This window comes from Canis lupus, chromosome 23, assembly GCF_048164855.1.
Source record: "Canis lupus baileyi chromosome 23, mCanLup2.hap1, whole genome shotgun sequence".
Lineage (NCBI taxonomy): Eukaryota > Metazoa > Chordata > Mammalia > Carnivora > Canidae > Canis > Canis lupus.
Window position 1 is genome coordinate 46,339,398 of NC_132860.1, and position 21,281 is coordinate 46,360,678.

Below are 21,281 nucleotides of genomic sequence, written 5' to 3' on the forward strand. Positions count from 1 at the left end.
ATTCTCCTCTCTCTGACCTACCCCACTATTCACAGCTTGCTGCTTTTATCAATACTGCCTGTTTTCTTTGTGCTGGTTTCCCTGCAGTAGCGAGTGACACAGGCTGTGCTGCTTGCTCTCTTGGCCTCAAGACAAGAATGAGGATGAGTATCCAACTATGAAGAAAGATCTTTTCTCTGGTTGCATAACTGAATGCAAAAAATCATGAAAGACCTACATAGACCCCAAAAAGATGGAGGAATTAGCCTAAAGTTAATGACACTTTCATGATGGCAAAGGCTTCTGGGTAGGTCTTGATTTGGACGTTGTCTCAGCTAAAAGCCAGAGCTATGTATATAACTATACACACTGCCTCCACTAAGTGAGAGGGCTGAAAAAAATGAAGTAAGGCATAGGAGAGAGAGAGTTAAGTCATTCCCAGGTGACCAGTGCTGACTGGAAAAAAACAAAATCTCCAGAAGTTCCAGCCTTATAGAGATTCAGCAGTAGTACTTAGGGAGAGGAGTAACTAGAATAAAGAAATACAGCTGATAGAAACTCATCTTAAAGTGTGAACTCGAAGCAATTGTAGACAGAGCCTAAGAATTCTCAATGGTTTAAGAACTCTGATCCAAAAAGTAACCACCCCAATACAGACTTATGAGAAACATGGAATAGCATGCCACATAGAAGAACAACAAAATCACGTTGATGAATTAGATGAAAAGTAAGAAGAAAAATGGAGACCTATACATGGATGGAGCAGAAGCATTTCCCTTTTCCCTGGCTAAATCTATTGACAGTTCTCTAATAAGTCAAGATACTGTGATTGCTTGAGTACATACTATTTGTAGTTTCTGTGTGCATGTGCCTGTGCATATTTAACTGTTAACTATTCAGAACTTGGGTGTAATACATTTTTTGATATGGGTTTAATTATCCTCACTTAACTTTTTGTTTTCATTGTAACCACCAATGTGAAACTCCTCAGCAAATACTGTGATGAATAAATGATCTGAACTGGATGTACCCAATGGACAACCAAAACCAAGATTCTGGTGATTAAACAAACATTAGCAAAGCCCTTCCAGAATGTTGCTTCACCAGGATTATTTCTATCCAGGTATGCCACACTACATACTGGCAGATCACAGGGCTACAGAAGAAGGGTCCCAAGAGATCTGGTTACCATACATAACTCTCCTCAAAGACAGTGTGATTACACAGAACTAAATGACCTTCCTATCCCCACATCATCTTCATCAGCCTGACATGTGCCTGAAGGTCTTCACTCCCTTTGTTAAAGCAAGCATAATGTTAAAATGTAATGGGGAACAAGGATGATTAACACTGTCAGCTCTTAGTGTCTACACAAACATCTTCATATCAACAAGTAAGGGGTATTGAATACAGTGAAGATGTTTTAAACTTGACCCAGTGCACAAGTACAAATGTAATTGTGAACTTAAAAAAACTTTGCAGTCACAACAGTACTAGAAGAACTGAAATATTAGGTTACTGCAGGCATGATACAGGGTTGCTTTAATGGTGGACGATAATGAGGCAATAGATTTAGTGGAATAGAAGAGTTAGGGGCCATCATTGCCAGTGAGCATTAGAGCATTTAAAAGAATAGGAAAGGAAAGGGAATCAGCTGATTCTGAAAAACAAAATGTCACAAGGCTGCCCTAGGTGGCCCCAATGCTTCCACTTAGCCTTTGGTATTTTTGTTGCAGGCTTCAGGGGGATAAAATGTGAAGGAAACATGGACAAATATAAAATATCCTACCTTCTTGAACACAAAATATGGAGACAGTGGATGCTCAGTTCACTAATTTTTGAGTTCCTATTCTGTGTCAAGCCCTGAGCCCAGCAATCTCCTTCCACGGGGTCAAGGAATGGGCCCAAGAACACATGATACCGTAGCAACATACCAGTGAAAATACCTTATGCCCCACCAACACTGAACCTTCTATTTTAAATATTCCCAAGATCCATCTCCAATAGAAACAGACTTTTCTTCACACTTCTGAGAAAGGGCTGTAATTACTGAATATTTATTTATTGCCATAAAGTTTAGCAATATCATACAAAACTGAAGCAGTAGAAAAGAAACAAAATGGACGTTCAATGGGCATTCAAGTTCTTTTTCTTGAAAGACTATCATCTACTTGACATCTGAACAGAATATCTTAATACTCTCAATTCCATCTGCCAAAATGAACTTTAATAATGTCTTTAAAAGTTGGAAAAAATAACACCAACCAAGGCATGATGATACCTTTATCTGGTTGGGAAGCTCCTTACTTCAAATTTAAGGAAGGGTGGAGCTTAAGTGGGACCTTGCATGGTCACGGGGTGCTGGCTTTTTCTGTCTTGGTCACAGAGCGCCACCTACTGTATCTGCCCCACTCTGTCCTCACAATCCTCACTTCTGCGGGCCAAGCATCTCAAATGCTCAAGGCTTTGAAAGCCCTGGGGCCACTTCCAATATGTATAAGGATCAATTGGATAAGTGTGTCTTGGACCGCGGGAGAAGGAAACAGGAAGGAAAGGTCATCTTTGAAGGTTGGAAAGAGGAATATATTGGAGATTCAGGAGAGTTTTAGACTTCTTTTACCACCCAGACACCTGGTCTGACATAGTCTGCTTTAGTCTACTTTCTCAGTCTTATGTGCCACCAGTCCTCTGTACCAAGACCGCACCAGATCAGATTCCTCACTGTGTCCTATATTGTTTCCCATGGTTTTGCCCATTCCATTCCCATTGCCTTGGCCTCACCATTTAGTCCAAATCTATCTTTTAAGACTAGTTGAGAGTGCTTATTTCTCTACATGAAAGCTTTCTTGTCAGTCTTTACAGTGCTTCATATCACACATGGTCAATACCAATTATTTATCAGTGAAATGGCCTACTGGCATCACTTACAAGTTTTCTTATGCAATTCTTTTCTGGTCCTATAAATAGTCTCATGCTTTGGGAATGACATTGCCAGCGGGTTTTTAAGTTTCTGGAAGGCAGCAGTGACATGAGATTTATCCCTGTCACACAGCACCAAAAGTAGGGCCTTGGATCTGACAGGAATTTTTTCTTTATTTCATCATTTCTTCTCCAAACTTATTTCATTATATACTGTGTAATCCTTCATAGGAGCTTTTCTTTGGAGAGAGGTCTGAATTCAGTTGTTACCCACATACACTGTATTCTCTTATCCACAGTAGATAGGAAGATGGGGTGAGTATAGGCAAAACCAAAGAATTCGTAATTTTTTCTTTGCTTCTAGGGGTTCCTCACTATCCAATAAGCCAATAAGCTTAATTTTAATTATCCAGCCATGCTATGGAAATTCTTGAATTCTTTGTTTTCATTAATGTTAAAGATAATATAGCCAGCTCTGAAATATAGCAGCTAAGACCATAAATTTTAGAGAATGAAATAAAACTAAGTTTAATTTCCATCTCTACCATTTAAATCCCATGTAACCTTGGGCATGTTTCCCAACATCATTAGATTTGTTTCTTCATATGTAAAATAAAGATAACATTCCCCTAATGGGATATTTGTGAGGACAAAATGAGTAATATGTGCAAAGAACTTATCACAGTGCTTAATAGTAAGCAGACTTGGTGGTAGTGTTTATAGTCACAAGGCCTAGCAGGGAGACCACAGAAAGTACTCAAAACACACACACACACACACACACACACATACACACACACACACACACACTGATAATAGACAAGAATAGATCCATCTCATCCCAGACCCAATGAACAGATCTAGTCAACCAAGCAATGGGTGGCAGGAATACGTAAAGACACAACTCCAGGCCCCATTCCTCAATGCATATCATTTGTCCCCAAAACTCATTGATGACAATCTCCTCCTCCTGCTCTCATCTTCTCTGTCTGAACTGTCCTCCCAGATCCTGCTTCTGGTCACTTCCGATTTGATGTTACAGTAGGACATGCCCCTATAGTCTGGCCAGTATGCTCTTAGACCCAGTTGAGCAGTCATAGTCTCAGTACACATACTCTGTACTCTGAGAGAAAGGTTTCTCTCCCTCCCATTCTGTCCAGGGAAGCCCTTCTGATCTCTTCAAGGAAGGGTGATGGACCACAAATATCCAAATGAGTAACTAGCTAACAAAAGCAAAAATTTCAGTCATCTACTTGAGAGATGAATTTACATTCAACTTTGTGATTATATTTTCACTGGTTGCTGAGAAATAAAGTATTCCACATTCTAATATGTATACTAGTCTGTCCACTACTAGAGACTAATGTTCAGTATTGTTCATTTCTAACACAACATATATGTCCTATAAATGGATGTGCCAAAGCCTCTTGCAATGGAATGCTGATTACCCACAGATGGAGGACCAAAAAGGTGTGAGCTTGTCAAAGTTGGTCCCTGCTTTATTTTGTTTTTAGGTTTTTTTGTTTTGTTTTGTTAATTTTTTTAGCACCATTCCCTGGTAAATTGATTCTGAGAATCATTGTTTTCCGGTTGTCAATGAACAATTCCTCAGGTGTGGACTAACGTTGTCTTAAGGTGTTTTAAGTGCAAAAAAGTAGAAGGCTTAAAATACCATACCTCCCAATGGTGTTTACACTTCTATATGGGACTCTGGAAGAGAGTCCCACAAGAATGAATCTCTCAGGGTAAGATTTCAGATATCTTGACAGAGGTTGAAAATTACATCTGTTTCTGAAATTCTATCATTTTGGGGCTCACTTACTCCACTGTCTACAAATGTTAGAGCTCAATGCAGACTGAAAGTAATAGAAACATGGAGATTAATATGTAAAATATGCGGTTCTCTTCTTTCACTTAATTTCTGAGGTTAGAAGCAGAGTCATCGTTCCCAGCTGCTCTAACAAGAATTTTAGAACAACCAAAGCCAGCTGTGGAAAATCCTCCCATGGTTTGGCTTCTGCAGCTGCCTTTGTATGAAAAGTTAACAGCTCCTTTCCCTCAGGTAAAACCTGCAAAGGCTGTTCTAATAACTTTGAAAGACTATCATTTTGATACTGAAATCACCAACACAGAGAGAAAGTAGAAATGTCCCTTTTGACAGGCAGAATGAATCCTAAAGACTGAGCATGAAACTACATAACTCAGCCTCCTATTATTTCCAGGGGGCTAAGGGCACCATTTAGTGAGCTCCATGGCCCTTACATTCAAATATTGTGTTGCCCCTATGCTCAGTTCAGTATCACAAAACTCACCACTTCATTTTGCTAGCAAGTTTCGCTTTGTTTTTTACAAGTATACCTTGGAGGAAACTGTGAAGAAAGACAAAAGTGTAGTAAAAATGCACAATAGGATATTAAGAATGGATGTAGCTTGGCCAAGATGCCAGAGTGCCATAGAGGAGGAGTGAACATGGTGGGAATGCTGAGCATGGCTCAGGTGGAGAGCCTCGAGGAAAACTGGACACAACTCTGGCCAGGAAATAAAGGACCTGCAATAGGGGATGGTGAAAGGAATTAAGTCCCCATCCTGGATGTTAGGGAGCATTTGAACCTTGGGTATCAGAGTGAGCTTAAATGGAATGATTCCTGTTCACTAAGTCACCTTAGGCAAAGTCAAAGACTTTCACTCTATGAGAAATGCAAAGACAGAAGAGAGATTTCTAGCTTCATATAGTAGCCTCTGAATTGATGTTTTATCCTAATTAAGCCTTAATCTAAGAGTTCCTTGACCCATATAACCCAAGATTTATTTCTGGAAGGAAATATGCTAACCCAGAAATATTCCATGAAAGTAACTACCTGGTAAATTTGTGGGGAAAAACCCTTCCTACAGAGTTATTAAATAGAAAAGCTGAAAGAAGTTCTATTCTAAAGTCAATAGACTAAAATCAAACTATCATGGTATAGTGTGGGATAATGCAGAGAATGTCAATTGGTGCAGGTGGTAAGGAAATAAATTATCTCTGGCATCTTTTCCAAACTATACATATCATCCCACACATAGATTCTGATGGGCCCCAAGGGAAAATCTCCCACCTTCTCATCCCAGAGAAGAATGAATGAATCCTAAAGACTGAGCATAAAACTACATAACTCAGCCTCCTATTGATTGATGGGCAAGAATCATCACATTTGCTGAGTGAAAAAGGATGAGAAATGAGCAAAATGAGAAAAATCACTGGCCTATAGTCAGATGAAACAAGAATCAAATTTGGATTCCCACACATACTAAGTACTTGTTTGGGGCTACTATTTAATTTCTCTCTGCATCTATTTCCTTGTCTTCAGGAAAGGGAGACAATAGTGAAAGCTACCTTACAAGTTTAATGTAAATATTAAATGAGCTATATGATAATGATATTAAACAAATGTTAGTGGAATCTGAATTATGTGACATTTTATCAAATAAATCAGACTCTACTCACTGTTTTCATTTTACCTTATTTTTATTCATATCAATTTTCCCTGGTTTGTGCTAAAAGGATTTCCTGGCTTGCATAATTTCAATGAGTTTGTGGGAAAGGAAGCTCTCAAAGGAAAGACTCTTTGCCTTATATCTGATGGAATCATTGGCATAGAATTTAGGAAGTTAAGAAAAAATAACTCGTTTACAATTATTTGATTCAGCATGGAAATTTCCTTTAGGTTTGGATTTCTTTTTGTTGATGTCATTGGCACAAAGTAAAATGCTGAATATAAAGGTATGAATTCAGCATTAATAGAGCAAAGTGTGAGACTGTACCAACCAACCTAAATTTTAGTCTCATTGATGTTATCAATTAACTTGAAGTTGGACAAATAATTTTCTCATACTATGAGGTAGTCTACCCAAAAGTCTAAGGAATGCCACTTACCCATCAACATAAATAAATATGGCATAATTGCAATGTAGAACACCACCACATAACTAGGCTTCTGTAAGTCTATACTTTTAGGAATAGAGTCCTGCTTTCCTTTTTCTATTTATGTATCACTAATATTTATGTATTATTAATATGTATCATAGTCAACATTGATGTATATACCGGGAACCCCACAAAATGTGAAGTTTAGTGGATCAGATGAGAAGATTATACTAAGATTGACATACTCCTTTCTCCACTTCATGGTTTATTCACCTAAGTGAAGGTTACTGTGCTCTTTGGGAATTCATTGGGGCCTTTGGTGAAACTGACCAAAAAAAAAAAAAAATCAATTTCTTAGAACTAATAATCATGTTGGAATCTTTAGAACCCCAGAAAAGAGCCAGCTGTAAAAGGAAACTCCAGAGTATTGAAGATCTCCCAAGGAATTATCTTCTTTTTTCCCATCACATACCTCTCTTCCTGATCTACCTAAGATTCTGAGCAAAGAAATAATAGAGCTAAATTAAGATAAGTGTGAGTTTATCATTATCTCTCTAAGCAAAATTATGCCCAGGCTTGACAAGCTGCATTTCTTCAGCATCTATGCTGTCATAAAGTCCAGTTTCATTTAGCTGGGGTTGAGAAAATTGGGCAGAGTCAAAGTGAAGATCTAGCAAAGAGTTTTGGATACACTCCAGAGAGAAAGCTGAAGCCATTAGTCACCAGAACAACAAATGAAATAAAATCATTCTAGAGTTTGCTCCTTCACCTCTTTCCCCCACCTCCACTTTCACTTGGTAACCAGTGAAGAAAACCATTAAGTACTGGCCCTATCCTGTCCATGAAGTAATAGTGAATGGAACAGGAACTCAGTATTCACTCCTGTTCATTTTGAATCTAATCAAGAAAATATGACAATGTTTCTAATACCTCTTCTCAAAGATGCTTTTAAATGTAGTAATATGAAACATCTGAGAGGTTTTTTATTTAAAAAATCAGGTTATTAATAAGAAACAATTCATAGGTCTAGAAATTTTGCCTAAAAAACCTCCTTTTCTGGAGTTCAGATAGAACAGAATAGATACTCATAAATATTGAAATGCAAAGTGTTGTTTAATAAAACAGCAGTTTTACAAATGAAGAAACCAAGGTTCAGGAAGTGCAAATGATTTGCTCTGTCATAAAGCTGGTTCATAGAAAAGCAAATTATTTCCTACACTTACTGTCTTACTTTTTTTTTTTAATTTTTATTTATTCATGATAGGCACACAGTGAGAGAGAGAGAGGCAGAGACACAGGCAGAGGGAGAAGCAGGCTCCATGCACCGGGAGCCTGACGTGGGATTCGATCCCGGATCTCCAGGATTGCGCCCTGGGCCAAAGGCAGGCGCCAAACCGCTGCGCCACCCAGGGATCCCTGTCTTACTTTTTTTTAAATCATTTATATATAATTCTATCATATCCACAATATTATCAAAAGGCTGTGAATGATACAAACCCAAATGAGTCATAGTTCCTGCTCCCAAAGTTATTCTTGTTAGATAACTTTTATAGAGCAATAATAATAATCACTATTCATCAAAATGCATCATGTGAGAAAAACCAGATCAATGTGCCACAGTCACATATCCTCCAGAGATGAGTGCTTTGTTCCTAGGTTTACAGATGGAGAAGCTAGGATACAAAATTGTCATGTAATGGTCTCAAATCACACAGTTCATCTGAAGCAGAGGTCAAATTTGAACCTAGATCTTAGTTCTTAACTATGCCGAGTCTTAAAACAGAAACTTAACACTTTTTTGCAGAGGAATGGAAGATACTTTAGCTAAATATAAAATGAATTTTTGAAAACAGGTTTATTAACTCTGGAACAATTTACCGTAGGAACCTACAGAATTTCATCTCCTTCCACCCCCAGTCAACTTAAAAGTGAGAAGATATTGAATTAGAGGCTTCACGTAAAAGTGGGCTCCCTGATTGCCTAGTAGGAAGTGAAATCAAAGAACATCTCAGGCTGTCTTCCACCCTGTGACTCTAAGGAAAAACAATAAAAATAAATAAATAAATAAATACATACATACATACATACATACCTCCAGTCTCTCTCCTCTGTTTTCCCTTATATTCAAAAGAGCTTAGGGACTCCTGGGTGGCTCAGCAGTTGAGCATCTGCCTTTGGTTCAGGGCCTGATCCCGGAATCCTGGAATCAAGTCCCACATCAGGCTCTCTGCATGGAACCTGCTTCTCCCTCTGCCTGCGTCTCTGCTTCTCTCTGTGTGTCTCTCATAAATAAATAAAATCTTTTTAAAAGAAGCTTAAAAGTGATAAACATATTACACCTAAAGTAGCCACACAATACTCCTGAAAAATAATATGCCTGGGCTATGAAGCTTTACAGTGGTTCCAAGGAGATTTTTCAGTCTTTCATAGTAAAGCTTGATATTGAAGTTTGGGCAGAGGTGTGTGTTGTGTGCAGTGACTAAGCCCATGTGTGTGGGAGGTAAACATTGCAGATGGCTGAAAAATATGCTAAAGCTGGAAGACCCATGTGATGGTTGGCATCCTGAAAAAGAGACAGATGTTTCCTCAAAAGAAGAATTTTAGAACAAGTTGTTTGCTGTCCTATGTGGGCTTAGTTCTTCATCTGCATCTCAAGGTCATATCCACATGGGAAATATTGCAGCAGTAACTATGCTTCTCCCTCTGTGCCCCCAAAAAAAGACCGAGCATCAGGAAAGATCCACCTAATTAAGCAAAGGCCTTTACTAATACTGCCTTTCATTTAAAATATATTTTTTTTAAGTTTTCAAGATGTTTTCATGTTCTATAACACCTGCTTTGGGAATATTGCCTTGTTTCTCATGCTGTGGCCCTCTGTATTGCACCATGACGCTCTGTACCGTCTTTTTCATAAAAACCAATTCTCTAATATTCACTCTTTTAATATAATATCTCTCTTCTCTGCTAAATTATATGCTCATTTCATGGCATGACTATCTTGTTAACCATAAAATTCCAAGGGCCCAACACAATGCCAGATACATACTAAGCTCTCAAAAACATTTTTTCTAAGTATTCTTGGGAATAGAGATTCTCAGATATTCTAGTGGCAGAGCCAAGATTGGCTATTTCCTTAGACTTGGACAAGATAGTTCATTTATTTATTCATTCATTTATTCAACAGATATTTTTGAGTTCACACTGTGTGTCAGGCATTGTTCTGAATGATTGGGATTTTACAATTAAAAGAACAGACAAAAATTCTTGTCCTCATGGAGCTTGCATGTCACCATAACTATATTTGAGAAAGAAATTTAAAAATCTAGCTACATTACTACAAAATCATTTAGTTTTCAGATTAGATGACATTGCTATGAATCACACAAACTTTCTATCTCAATCAGGTGGGGTATTACACCAGTCGAGTTTTAACATGAGAAATATAACTTAAAGGTGGAGGAATCTACTATAATGAATAACAAGCTAGCTGCATACTACTCCATGCCACCTTTAGAAACTTCCCGCCCACATGTTAACATGAATGCATGTGTCCTATTTTTTATTGCCACCTACAAGGATCCTGGGTAGTAGGCACTGGATTCTGATAGAAATAGAAACATGTGGAGTATGGGAGTATTCATCTAGAGAAGGAACATGTAACTAACATGTACAGAGTTGTTTGTATGTGCTAAGTTATGACGGGAATTTTCACATATATTACCTCATTTGATCTTGACAATAAATAAAAAATAAACTAAATTGTATGACCTCTCTTCTATTTTCCATCAAATGAAGAAATAGGATCAGAGGCTTTTACATACCAATAAAAATTGTACTTTTGCAATGGCCAGAGGTCCTAAACCACAAATTAACTTCCTAACAGACCTCTGGACTTTATTAGAGGAGGAATAGATGAATGGTCTCACCAGACACTAAGAAAGTTTGTTGTTCATTACCCTGTGCCAAAAAAGAAATGGAAAATCATCAGACCAGATCAGAGAGAATGGCTATCTACCTTCTATTCAGTCAGAAAAGATGGCAACTGGCTACAGTTGATACTATTTAAAGAAATCCTAACTATCAAAATTCTCCACTCCCTTTCTTAATGGCATCTTTTTCTTTTTTTTTGTGTCCTTAAGGTCACAAACTTTTCTCCATCTGAAAACACAGCTGCCTCACAGAAAAACCACATAAGAAAATTAATAATAATAAAACCCAGAGGAATCAGGAATGCAGTGATAAGGCTGCCTTATGCTTTTCCCTTATCCAACTGGGAACTTCTTAAGGGCCTCATTGATGAGTGCTACAAGGCAAGAGGAGAATGCTGGAACATATAGGAGAGAGAAAGGAGTGTGGGAAGAAGCACACAGAAGAGGGAGCAAAGGGAATCTTAAAAAGACAAAGATCTCCAGCCGGGGCTGGTTCAAGAACAAATAAAAGGTCAGTAGAGGTTTTTTTAATTTTTTTCATATTTTTTTATTGGAGTTCAATTTGCCAACATATAGCATAACATCCAGTGCTCATCCCATCCAGTGCCCCCCTCAGTGCCCGTCACCCAGTCACCCAACCCCCTGCCCACCTCCTTTTCCACTACCCCTTGTTCGTTTCCCAGAGTTAGGAGTCTCTCGTGTTCTGTCACCCTCACTGATATTTCCCACTCATTTTCTCTCCTTTCCCCTTTAATCCCTTTCACTAATTTTTATATTCTCCAAATGAATGAGACCATATAATGTTTGTCTTTCTCCGATTGACTTACTTCACTCAACACAATACCCTCCAGTTCCATCCACATGGAAGCAAATGGAGGGTATTTGTCATTTCTAATGGCTGAGGAATATTCCATTGTATACATAGACCACATCTTCTTTATCCATTCATCTGTCGATGGACCGCAAGGCTCCTTCCACAGTTTGGCTATTGTGGACATTGCTGCTAGAAACATTGGGGTGCTGGTGTCCTGCCATTTCACTGCATCTGTACCTTTGGAGTAAATCCCAGCAGCGAGTAGGGGGGCTTTAACACCGTCCTCTGCATCTATTTCCCTTCAGTCCCTACCCCTTCCCAGCTGCTCTGTGTCTCACCCTCTCAATCACCTGAAACAATAAATGCTCCAAATCATGAGTTAGTTCTGTGGGTACAGTGGAGCCCCATTTTGTAGAAATTTAACTTACATTTTGATTTTAGAACCTAGGCTTGCCACTAATTTTTTTAAACCTTCAACCACAAACAGATTTATTATCATGTATTAAGGTTACAGTGACTGAACAGTAAAACCAGAATGAACAATGTTTTCTAGTCAAGCTTTAGAATTTATACCTGTCCTCCTTCTCCAGAGATTAATAGATTCTTCAAAGGCAGAATGTTGTGAAGGGCCAGACAGAAGAATATATGTATTCTTTTTCTTCCATCTTTGTTCTACATCAGTGGTAATCAAATTTCAATATGCTTAACAATTACTGAATAGTATAATATTTTAAAACCACTTATAGTATACTTCATAGGCGACTTAATGGTTTTTCAAGCAAAATTTTGTCTCTACCAAGTTTTCATCTAGTTTTGACTTTTGAACATGCCTAGCTACAAAAGTCACTTCCACAGTATGTATTCTTTTCTGGGGAGAAGGTCTACAACTTTTGAAATATTCTCTCAGGAGTCCCTAACTGCCAAAGGTAAGAACCACTGCTCTTCCCACATCAGATCCCACATTTCACGTTCTGTTCCTTCAAGAATATCCTATTCCCTTACTAAATTACTGCATCTTAACTGATATATTACTCTGAATTAAATTTCTCTATGGCAAAAAATAAATAAATAAATAAATAAATAAATAAATAAATAAATAAATAAATAAATTTCTCTATGGCTCTTGGACCTAAACAGCACTTGTACTTTACAAAGACTTTAGGGACTAAACCCAAGGGATTAGATACATTTGCGGAATTCCAAGATCTTTAGCAGAATCAGGAAGGGAAATATTTGGGTAAAGAAGTCAAAAGGATTTTTAGGGCCTCTTAAAACACAACTTATAAGTACTTCCTCCTCCTCCAGGAACTTTCTTCTTAACACTCTCTACTGATTCTACTTCCCGCCCACACGTTACTGCTGCTGCGTGGTGATATGAGTGGACTCTAGATCACCTGGGCCTGAAGATCTTTGGTAGAATAACATAGAGAAACTGAAGAGAAAGGACCTGAGAACCTTGAAGCAGAGTGAGATTCTTGGAGAGGAACCCTTTGAGATTGCTACCACACTGGTCCCTCTCTGTTAAAAGGGAATAGAATAAAATTTTTAAAATCCTATAGCTAGGCTCCTGAGATCTATCTCATGGCTTCAGGTCACACAACTACACAGAAATTACAGATCCCAAAGTAATTTAGCAGAGTTAGCATAGTTTACTTTTTTTTTTTTTTAGCATAGTTTACTTTTAGAAAGTATTGTTCCTAAGAAGAGGCACCCAGGGTAACCTCCCAGCAATTCTAGACAGAGAGAAATGACACTGGCAGCACCCATTCCAAGTGCCACACCAGGAAATTGATCAATCTAAAGAATCCACAAGTTCTGTACCTTTGGGGAACATTTTCAAGTCATATCTACTTCGGCAAAGCTCTCATCCCCTCACAAAGCAAAAATCCATGCGCTGGCCATCATGATAGCTTCGATCATGGTATAAAGAAGTATAGAGAGATGAATCCAGTATCTTTCAGAGTGTTGATTGTGGCTGGACAAATACATGAAAAAAGATTATTAGAGCATCTTTGCACTCCAAACATTGCATCTGAACTTTGGCAACTGCAAATAGGAATACAAAAAAAATTAATGCAATTGAATGTAAAACTCATGAAGAAAATAATCTATCTGCACAGAGAGTCTGGGATATAAACATTACGAGGCAGCAGAATAGCAAGTGACACCCTGGATAAAGAGCCAAAAAAGAATTGTTTTCCTTGGTCACATCTCTCAGGGGGTTTCATCAGTTCCTTGGAAGGAGGAATCAGAATTACTACCGTAATAGGATTTTCAGTTTGCTATATATTATAATCATTGTACTCAACTAATTGTATAGTAAAGTTCATACCATTTAATTTCATATTATGGATTTGTTAACTTTCAATTAATTCTTTTATTTTCTTAATAAAATACAAGATAAAGAATTCCCCCCAGGTATTGGGGGGGGGGATTTCTGGCTTGGGAAGAAACTTCACTGGATTTTGCAACATTTGTCTCATATCCAGACAAAAAGTTTAGGTGAACTGCAAATGTTTTTATTCCATCTTTTTGTTTAATAAATAGCAAATGTAATAGATCAGAAGGTATATTTCCCCTTCAGTGTCCCATAGATTTGCTTTAATCCTTAAAGGTTTCTAAAAAGATACAAGCACAGGGTCAGAAAATAGTATTTTTCTTAGTACAAAGCTAATAGGACTGGACATAGAATGTTTGCCTCAGCCTCATGAACATGGCTCCATATTACCTGAGCTCTCCTAGTGCCTGGCTGCAAAGATTTGCTCAATGCCTGTAGTTCCTGCCTATATTTCTGAAGACTCATAACTTTCTTAAAAATATCTCTTGCCAATAGGAGTTCTTCAAATTCTACCCAACAAAACTAGATTCATTACTGTAAAAAAAGAAGAAAAGAAGAAGAAGAAAGAAGAAGAAGAAGAAGAAGAAGAAGAAGAAGAAGAAGAAGAAGAAGAAGAAGAAGAAGAAGAAGAAAAAGAAGAAAAGAAAAGAAAGTAAATTTTAAAAAAGAACAGAACGATGATCACACTGAAAGCCTTGGTATTATTTCTCTTCTATCAAACTTCATCAGGACTTTGCCAAGTCACTGGTTCTCAACTTACTAACTTAAAACAAGGGTTTGGTGCAGAAGATGATCTGTAAATTGTGCATTCACAGGATATGTGAGGGAATGATAACTTCTCTGAGAAAAATATATTCTTTTAACAACAAAGACATGCTACTACACAACTATTGAATGGCTAAAATTCAAAACACTAAGAATACTAAGTGCTAACAAGTATGTAGAGCAACAGGACTCTCATTCATTGTTGGTGAGAATGCAAAACAATATTACTACTTTAAAAGGCAGTTTGGCAGTTTCTTATAAAACTAATGTAATCTTAGCAGCAATTGTGCTCATAAGTATTTACTCAAATTATTTGAAAACACATATCCAGGAGTGCCTGAATGGCTCAATTGGTTAAGTTGGTTAATCACTTTAATTGGTTAACTCTTGATCTTAGCTCAGGTCTTGATCTCAGGATCCTGAGTTCAAGTCCTATGTTGGGCCCCAACACATATCCACACAAAAACCTCCACATGAATATTTGTAGCAGCTTTATTTGTAACTGCCCAAAACTGGAAACAACCAAGATGCCCTTCAATAGGTGAATGGATAAACAAATCTTGGTATATCCATACAATGGAATATTATTCAGTGACAAAAAAGAATGAGCTAACAAGTCACAAAAGAATATGAATGAATCTTAAGTACATATTGCTAAGTGAAAACAGCCAGTCTAAAAAAGCTACATACTGTATGATTCCAATTATGTAACATTCTGGAGAAAATGAAACCATGAAAATGGTAAATAGATCAGTGGTTGCCAGATGTTCAAGTAGAGGGTAGTGTGGATAGTAGGTGGAACAGGCAAACTACATGGGATTTTTAGGGTAGTGAAAGTATTCTTTTTTTTTTTTTAATTTTTTTTTTTTTTTATGATAGTCACAGAGAGAGAGAGAGAGAGAGGCAGAGACACAGGCAGAGGGAGAAGCAGGCTCCATGCACCGGGAGCCTGATGTGGGATTCGATCCCGGGTCTCCAGGATCGCGCCCTGGGCCAAAGGCAGGCGCCAAACCGCTACGCCACCCAGGGATCCCGTAGTGAAAGTATTCTGTATGGTACTGTAATGGTGGATACATGACAGTTTATCTTTGTCAAAGCATACAGACTATTACAACACAAAGTGCAACCTTAGTGTATACAAATGTTTAAAAACCACTTTGGAGGTCAGTGGATCCCAGTATCGCAAACAGAATATGACAAAGGAATAAAAATGTATTATCAATGTATGAACAACCTAACCTCACTGAATGTAGTGTGGAATGAGAGTGCTGACCTGAATAACTTTGGAAATCAGTAGAGTCTTCAAGTCTAAAGGCAAAAGGGACAACTATCCACGTACTCCAGTTGATAAAGTTTTTTCCCCACAAAGTCTAGGTTAGCAACTCTAAAACTACTATCTATGGATATTAGAATTCACAATTAAGTAAATGGATAGCAGATGGTGGGAACCAGAGAGATTACAAATAAGCAGTAGAAGGAGCCTACAATGATCTATAGGTTAGAGTTGGAGGCACCAGTATAAATTAATATTTAGCTTAAATCAGAAAATACCTGTAGAAATGTTTATAGATAGGTGTATAAATTCCAGTTAGAGTACACATGTATACCTCCTTGCTCTGTCCTCTGAGAAGACTTTGAAGCAATGCTACCCCAGTAGCAATGAGTACATCTACTGTCCAAATCTTGGTTTCTAACATCACTCTCCAATAAAAGAAACTATGTTTCCTTGGAGAAATAGCTAACTCTAGGACTTAGGCGGAAAATATACAAGATAAAATGGAAGTATCTTCTAATGCCAGAAAGTAAGAAACTGTTCAAAACAAAACAAAGCAAAAACCCCACCTTCATGGGGATATGTCAAGGGTATATAGGAGCCAACTGAAAGAGCTCCCAATGGCAAAGGTTGGAATGATTTGAGTAAGCAAAATAATGTAGCATTGGATTCTAACTTAAAGCATAAATATCCATGAGTTCACCTGATATAAATGATTGAATATATAAATGGGGGAGAAGAAACAAATCTCCTTTACAAGAGAATTCCAAATAATTTATGTAGATACTCTATCCTAAAGAGATGCAGCACAATGCTCCACTCCTTAAGTGTGGGGCACACGGTGACTTTCTTCCAAAGAGTACACTGGTAAGGAGAAGAGTAACTCAACAATGGAGAAACCTGACAAATACTACCTCATGCCAGGTGACCAAGGTTAATATCAGCAGTGAGAGGTCATTTTGATAATATGTACCTTTGAGATAATGTAATGACAATGGTACTTTACCTCTATGACCATCCTCTCAGATACATTACCCAGTCAATAATGAGGAAAAAAAGTCAGACAAATCCTAACTGACGGAGATTCTACAAAATATCTGACTAGTGTTCCATGTAACCATCAGGGCCCTCAAAACAAAGAAAATCTGAGAAATTGTGACAGGTAAAGGGAGACATGACTACTAAATGTAATGTATTTTAGATGGGATTCTGAAAGTGAAAAAGGACATCTAGTAAAAACAAAAACAAAGCAAAATAATCTAAAGATTTCACAGGAAATCTGCATTAAATATGGAGTTTCATTAATAATAACATATCAATTATCAAATTGGACAAATGTTCCATACTTATGTAAATATTAATAAGGGGAAACTGGATGTGGAGTATATGGAAAAGCTGCTGTATTTTCAATTCTGTAAATCTAAAAATTTTATTTTAAAAATTATCCATTCTAGGGGTATCCGGGTGACTCAGTGGTTGAGCATCTGCCTTTGGCTTAGGTTCTGATCCTGGGATTTAAATTACATCAGGCTCCCTGCAGGGAGTCTGCCTCTCCCTCTGCCTATGTCTCTGCCTCTCTCTGTATGTCTCTCATGAATAAACAAAAATAAAATATATTTTTAAAAACTATCCATTCTATCTGGAGCAAATGTTGCTATACTCTTTCATTGTACTGTGCTGCACCGTGTATAAACAGTGAGCAAAACAAAACTGGTCTATGTCTTCAGGGAGCTTATAGTCTAATTTGGAGTAGTGACATTCAGCAAATACACAGAGAGAGTACTTACATTGTGAGGATTTTGTTAAGTAGAGTAGCTACAGAGTCTGTAACGATGTCCTGAGACTGATCCCAAAGGGAAAAGCATCATATCCTTTACTCTGGGCCTCACAGCCGAAGGCTGCCTTTTAGCCCAGCCAACAAGCACTTTGTTGATGACAAAGAGGATTCTGTAGAGGGTGGGGGTTAGCAAGCCATGAATGGATTTATTAGAATCAGAAGACCTGGGATCACATTCCACTTTCTATCTCTCATCAGTCATTTCAATTCCTTGACCTACAACTTCTTAACCAGTAAAATTCAGAAAATAATACTAACTCCTCAAAGTTGGTGTGAAGATTAAATGTGATTGTGTAAATTGTCAACCACATTTAATGTTCACTTTCAGTAGTTTAGCTAGAACCTCACATAGTCTGCTCCCCTAGTCCAGACCACATTCTACTCCAATACGTTGTCTTCCCTTTTCTTAGAGATCATAAACTATAGGCTTGCTAGATATAGTTTCCTCTTTCTCCCCTAATTTGCCCCTCTCTTCTTGAGAACTCTGGTCTCTCCACACCTGACTTTTTGATCTGTAAAATCCTGCTGTGCAATGACGCTATAGCTCAACACAGCTTCCCAAAATGGAAAAAAATTATTTTTCTAGCTGCTTTGCTTTCACACAAGGAAATTCAATTTATCTTGCAGAGGGCGAAAGGAAGCTGCATCCAACTTATTTCTGGAAGCAGGGAATATGCTATAGAGAAAGGAAAAAGTAGACAGTACATTTGAGCTTAAAATCTAGGTGACAAGACCTCATTAATTTGTACATCACTAATTCAGAACTTTTAACAACTCAGACAGGATTCATGTATTTCTGTTGAATAAAAATGAAACCTGGTAACTACGGTGTAATATATTTTGTGGTATATTCTATTTACATTAACTGACTTGATAGAAACAAATCCATGATGTTATATTAAATGTATGGGAACACACTGTTTCAGATTTTTCTATGTATTGGATAATTTAGTCACACTCATTTCAGGATATGCAATATATTATAGTAATATTACCATGGCTACCAAGGACTTAACAAACATACAAATAGGTGTTTGTAAAATAATGCTGGAAATGAGTTAGAATGGAAATGAAAGGAAAAAGCAATCTGAAACTTCAAATAAGAGAATGTTCTCAGGCAAGATGTCATCAGAAGTCATACAAATGTATTTAAGCCCAAATTCATTGTCTGGTTCAGGTGATGATGTCTAGCACCTATAGAGGAATTGGATATCTTAACTTTCCAGCCCTGAAGCAAATTTAGGATTAAACATTGTCCTTCCTCTCCTCTCCCTATCCTAAAATCTGGAAGTGTTAATGACTATTTAACTAGGTTGATGATAGTGTATCTAGAGAAGAAGATATCACTTGTACCAAACACTCAAAACACTACAAAGAAGATTCTGATGTAAATACATATTTTAATTTCACTCTATGAATTCATAAATATATACTTTGTCCTACCAAAATCTTAACTCATTCTAATACATTATTATTTCTCGGTATACCAACTTTAGCTTGAATACTATTTGAAATATTTTTCTAATAGTATTTCCAAATGTATTATGAAATGAGTTCAAACAAGAAAATGTTGCAGACCTGGTTCTAGAGAGAAGCTGAGATAAAACTCTCATTGTGCTTTTGTTTGCTATTTTTATTATTAATACTCCACATTGTATAGGCTTCATATTTTTCAATGCCTTTTTATAAAACATATGCCGCTGATCTGTTTCATAGATGCTGAAATTCTTTTTTTTTTAAGATGTTATTTATTTATTCATGAGAGACACAGAGAGAGGCAGAGACATAGGCAGAGGAAGAAGCAGGCTCCCTGCAGGGAGCCCGATGCAGGGCTTGATGCCAGGACCCCAGGATCATTCCTGAGCTGAAGGCAGAGGCGCTCAACCGCTAAGCCACCCAGGTGCCTCAATTCTGAAATACTTTCAGAGATACTGAGGACCTGAATTAAAGTCATATAGCAAATAAGTGATGGACTCAGAATCAAATTGCAAGTTTCCTGGCTTACAGCCAGGACTTTATAAGTCCTTTATAAGCTCCATTGTATTTGTACTACAGCTGTAGTGAGGGTTGTTTATTAGAAGAACTTACTATGGTGATCACTTCGTAATATATACAAATATATTATTATGTTGTGCTCATGAAACTAATATAATGCTACATACCAACTTTACCTCAATATAAAAAGACTATTTTTCAATTTAGTTGTTTATAAACATGAATAAGTGAGACTGAGAAGGTTAAACTTTGCAATATCAGAAGAAAATGAAATTACCCAACAATCTGTTCAATTAATCAGTGCAGACAACAAATCGCATCAGAAAAAAGAGTCAAGCCCACAACAGTAATTAATTGGAGAGAGCCTCATTCATTCAATGGGATATAATTAGTGATGGGTTATTTTGAATAATCTTGGGAATTCTGGAATTCCAATAATCTTGGAAACCTGGAATCTGGAAAGAACTGGAATGATTTAGAACAGAAAAAGTTATGTTCAGAGATGAATATACCACCTTTCCTTCTACACCTGGATCATTTGAGATTCTTTCTGTCAGAAGTGACAGACACTAACTTCAGCCTCCTTACAGCAAGACATAGGAATTTATTACAAGGACATTGTGCTGCTTCAGAAATCAAGATCACGTGTCTAGGGCTCATGATCCCAAAGATTCTTTTTAAACATTCTTTGCACGGAGCTTTTCTTTTTTGTCCGAAGGAAGGAGGAAGAGATGGAGTAAAAGACATCTCCACAGAGGATGCAGTGGGTAGAGAAATCTGAACAGATCTGTTTGTGCATGCTCCAAGATGCTCACCAAGGATTCCCTCACTTAAGTGGAAAGACTCAGGCAAGGCTGGGAATTGGTAAATTCCTACAGTTTTATAAATGAGGGCAAAGAAGCCAGAAAATTCTGGGCATTATGCTAATGTGATTGCATTTCTGCCCACATACTGGAGAAGCCGGAGGACATGAGTCACATATATACCAGGGGTGTGATACAAAGAGGGAAAGAGGGATTCTCCACAGACCAGTGGAGAACACAATGTGAGATTTCTGCATGAAAGCTTCTCCCATCAGTAGCTTTGGCACAATCAAATAGCTTTAGTACTGAGGAAAGCAGGGAGTGGGATGTAGGGGAGAACCAAGGCAAGCACCCTGGGCAGCAGCATCTGCTCTTTGGCACTGGGAAATCTGGCAGCAGACCTTACCCTAGGCAGCAAAGCTGGGGCTGGAAAGAAGTAAAATGATGGTATTTGGGTATATGCATTACAGTGAAATACTCTAAGGATAACTCAGAAGTAATCTGTAAAGGTTTTTACAAGAGTCTGGAGTGAGTGAGACAGAGCCAAAGAAATAAAACATTTGCACTGTGATTCTGACACTCTCATTCTACCTCTTACTTAGTGTGGCTTGGGAAACATCATGCACATATCCCTAAAAATGTGTGGATCTCTCTGTCTCCATATCTATAGAGTTCTTTGAGTATTGCCTCTGAACCCGACTATTTCATTGTGCTTGATGGTATAG

General features: G+C 37.6%; 1 protein-coding gene across 16 annotated transcripts in view; it reads right to left on the reverse strand.

The window, feature by feature from the left end:
* The window catches only part of FAM76B (family with sequence similarity 76 member B), a 107,533-nt gene that overhangs the window by 34,463 nt on the left and 51,789 nt on the right, over positions 1–21,281 (reverse strand). For 5 of the 16 annotated variants that reach the window (XM_072795114.1, XM_072795113.1, XM_072795116.1 and 2 more), the window contains 2 exons: positions 17,709–17,868; positions 13,367–13,520 (listed from right to left, as the gene is read on the reverse strand). The exons of 2 other annotated variants lie outside the window; for them this stretch is intronic. In XM_072795114.1, the coding sequence (XP_072651215.1) occupies positions 17,724–17,868 (145 nt within the window). In that variant the 3' untranslated portion in view covers positions 13,367–13,520; positions 17,709–17,723. Of the gene's footprint in view, positions 1–8,894; positions 9,003–9,064; positions 9,083–11,546; positions 12,218–13,151; positions 13,521–17,708; positions 17,869–21,281 lie in introns of those variants that run through there. 9 more of the 16 variants (XR_012015983.1, XR_012015986.1, XR_012015989.1 and 6 more) reach the window with 7 other exon arrangements.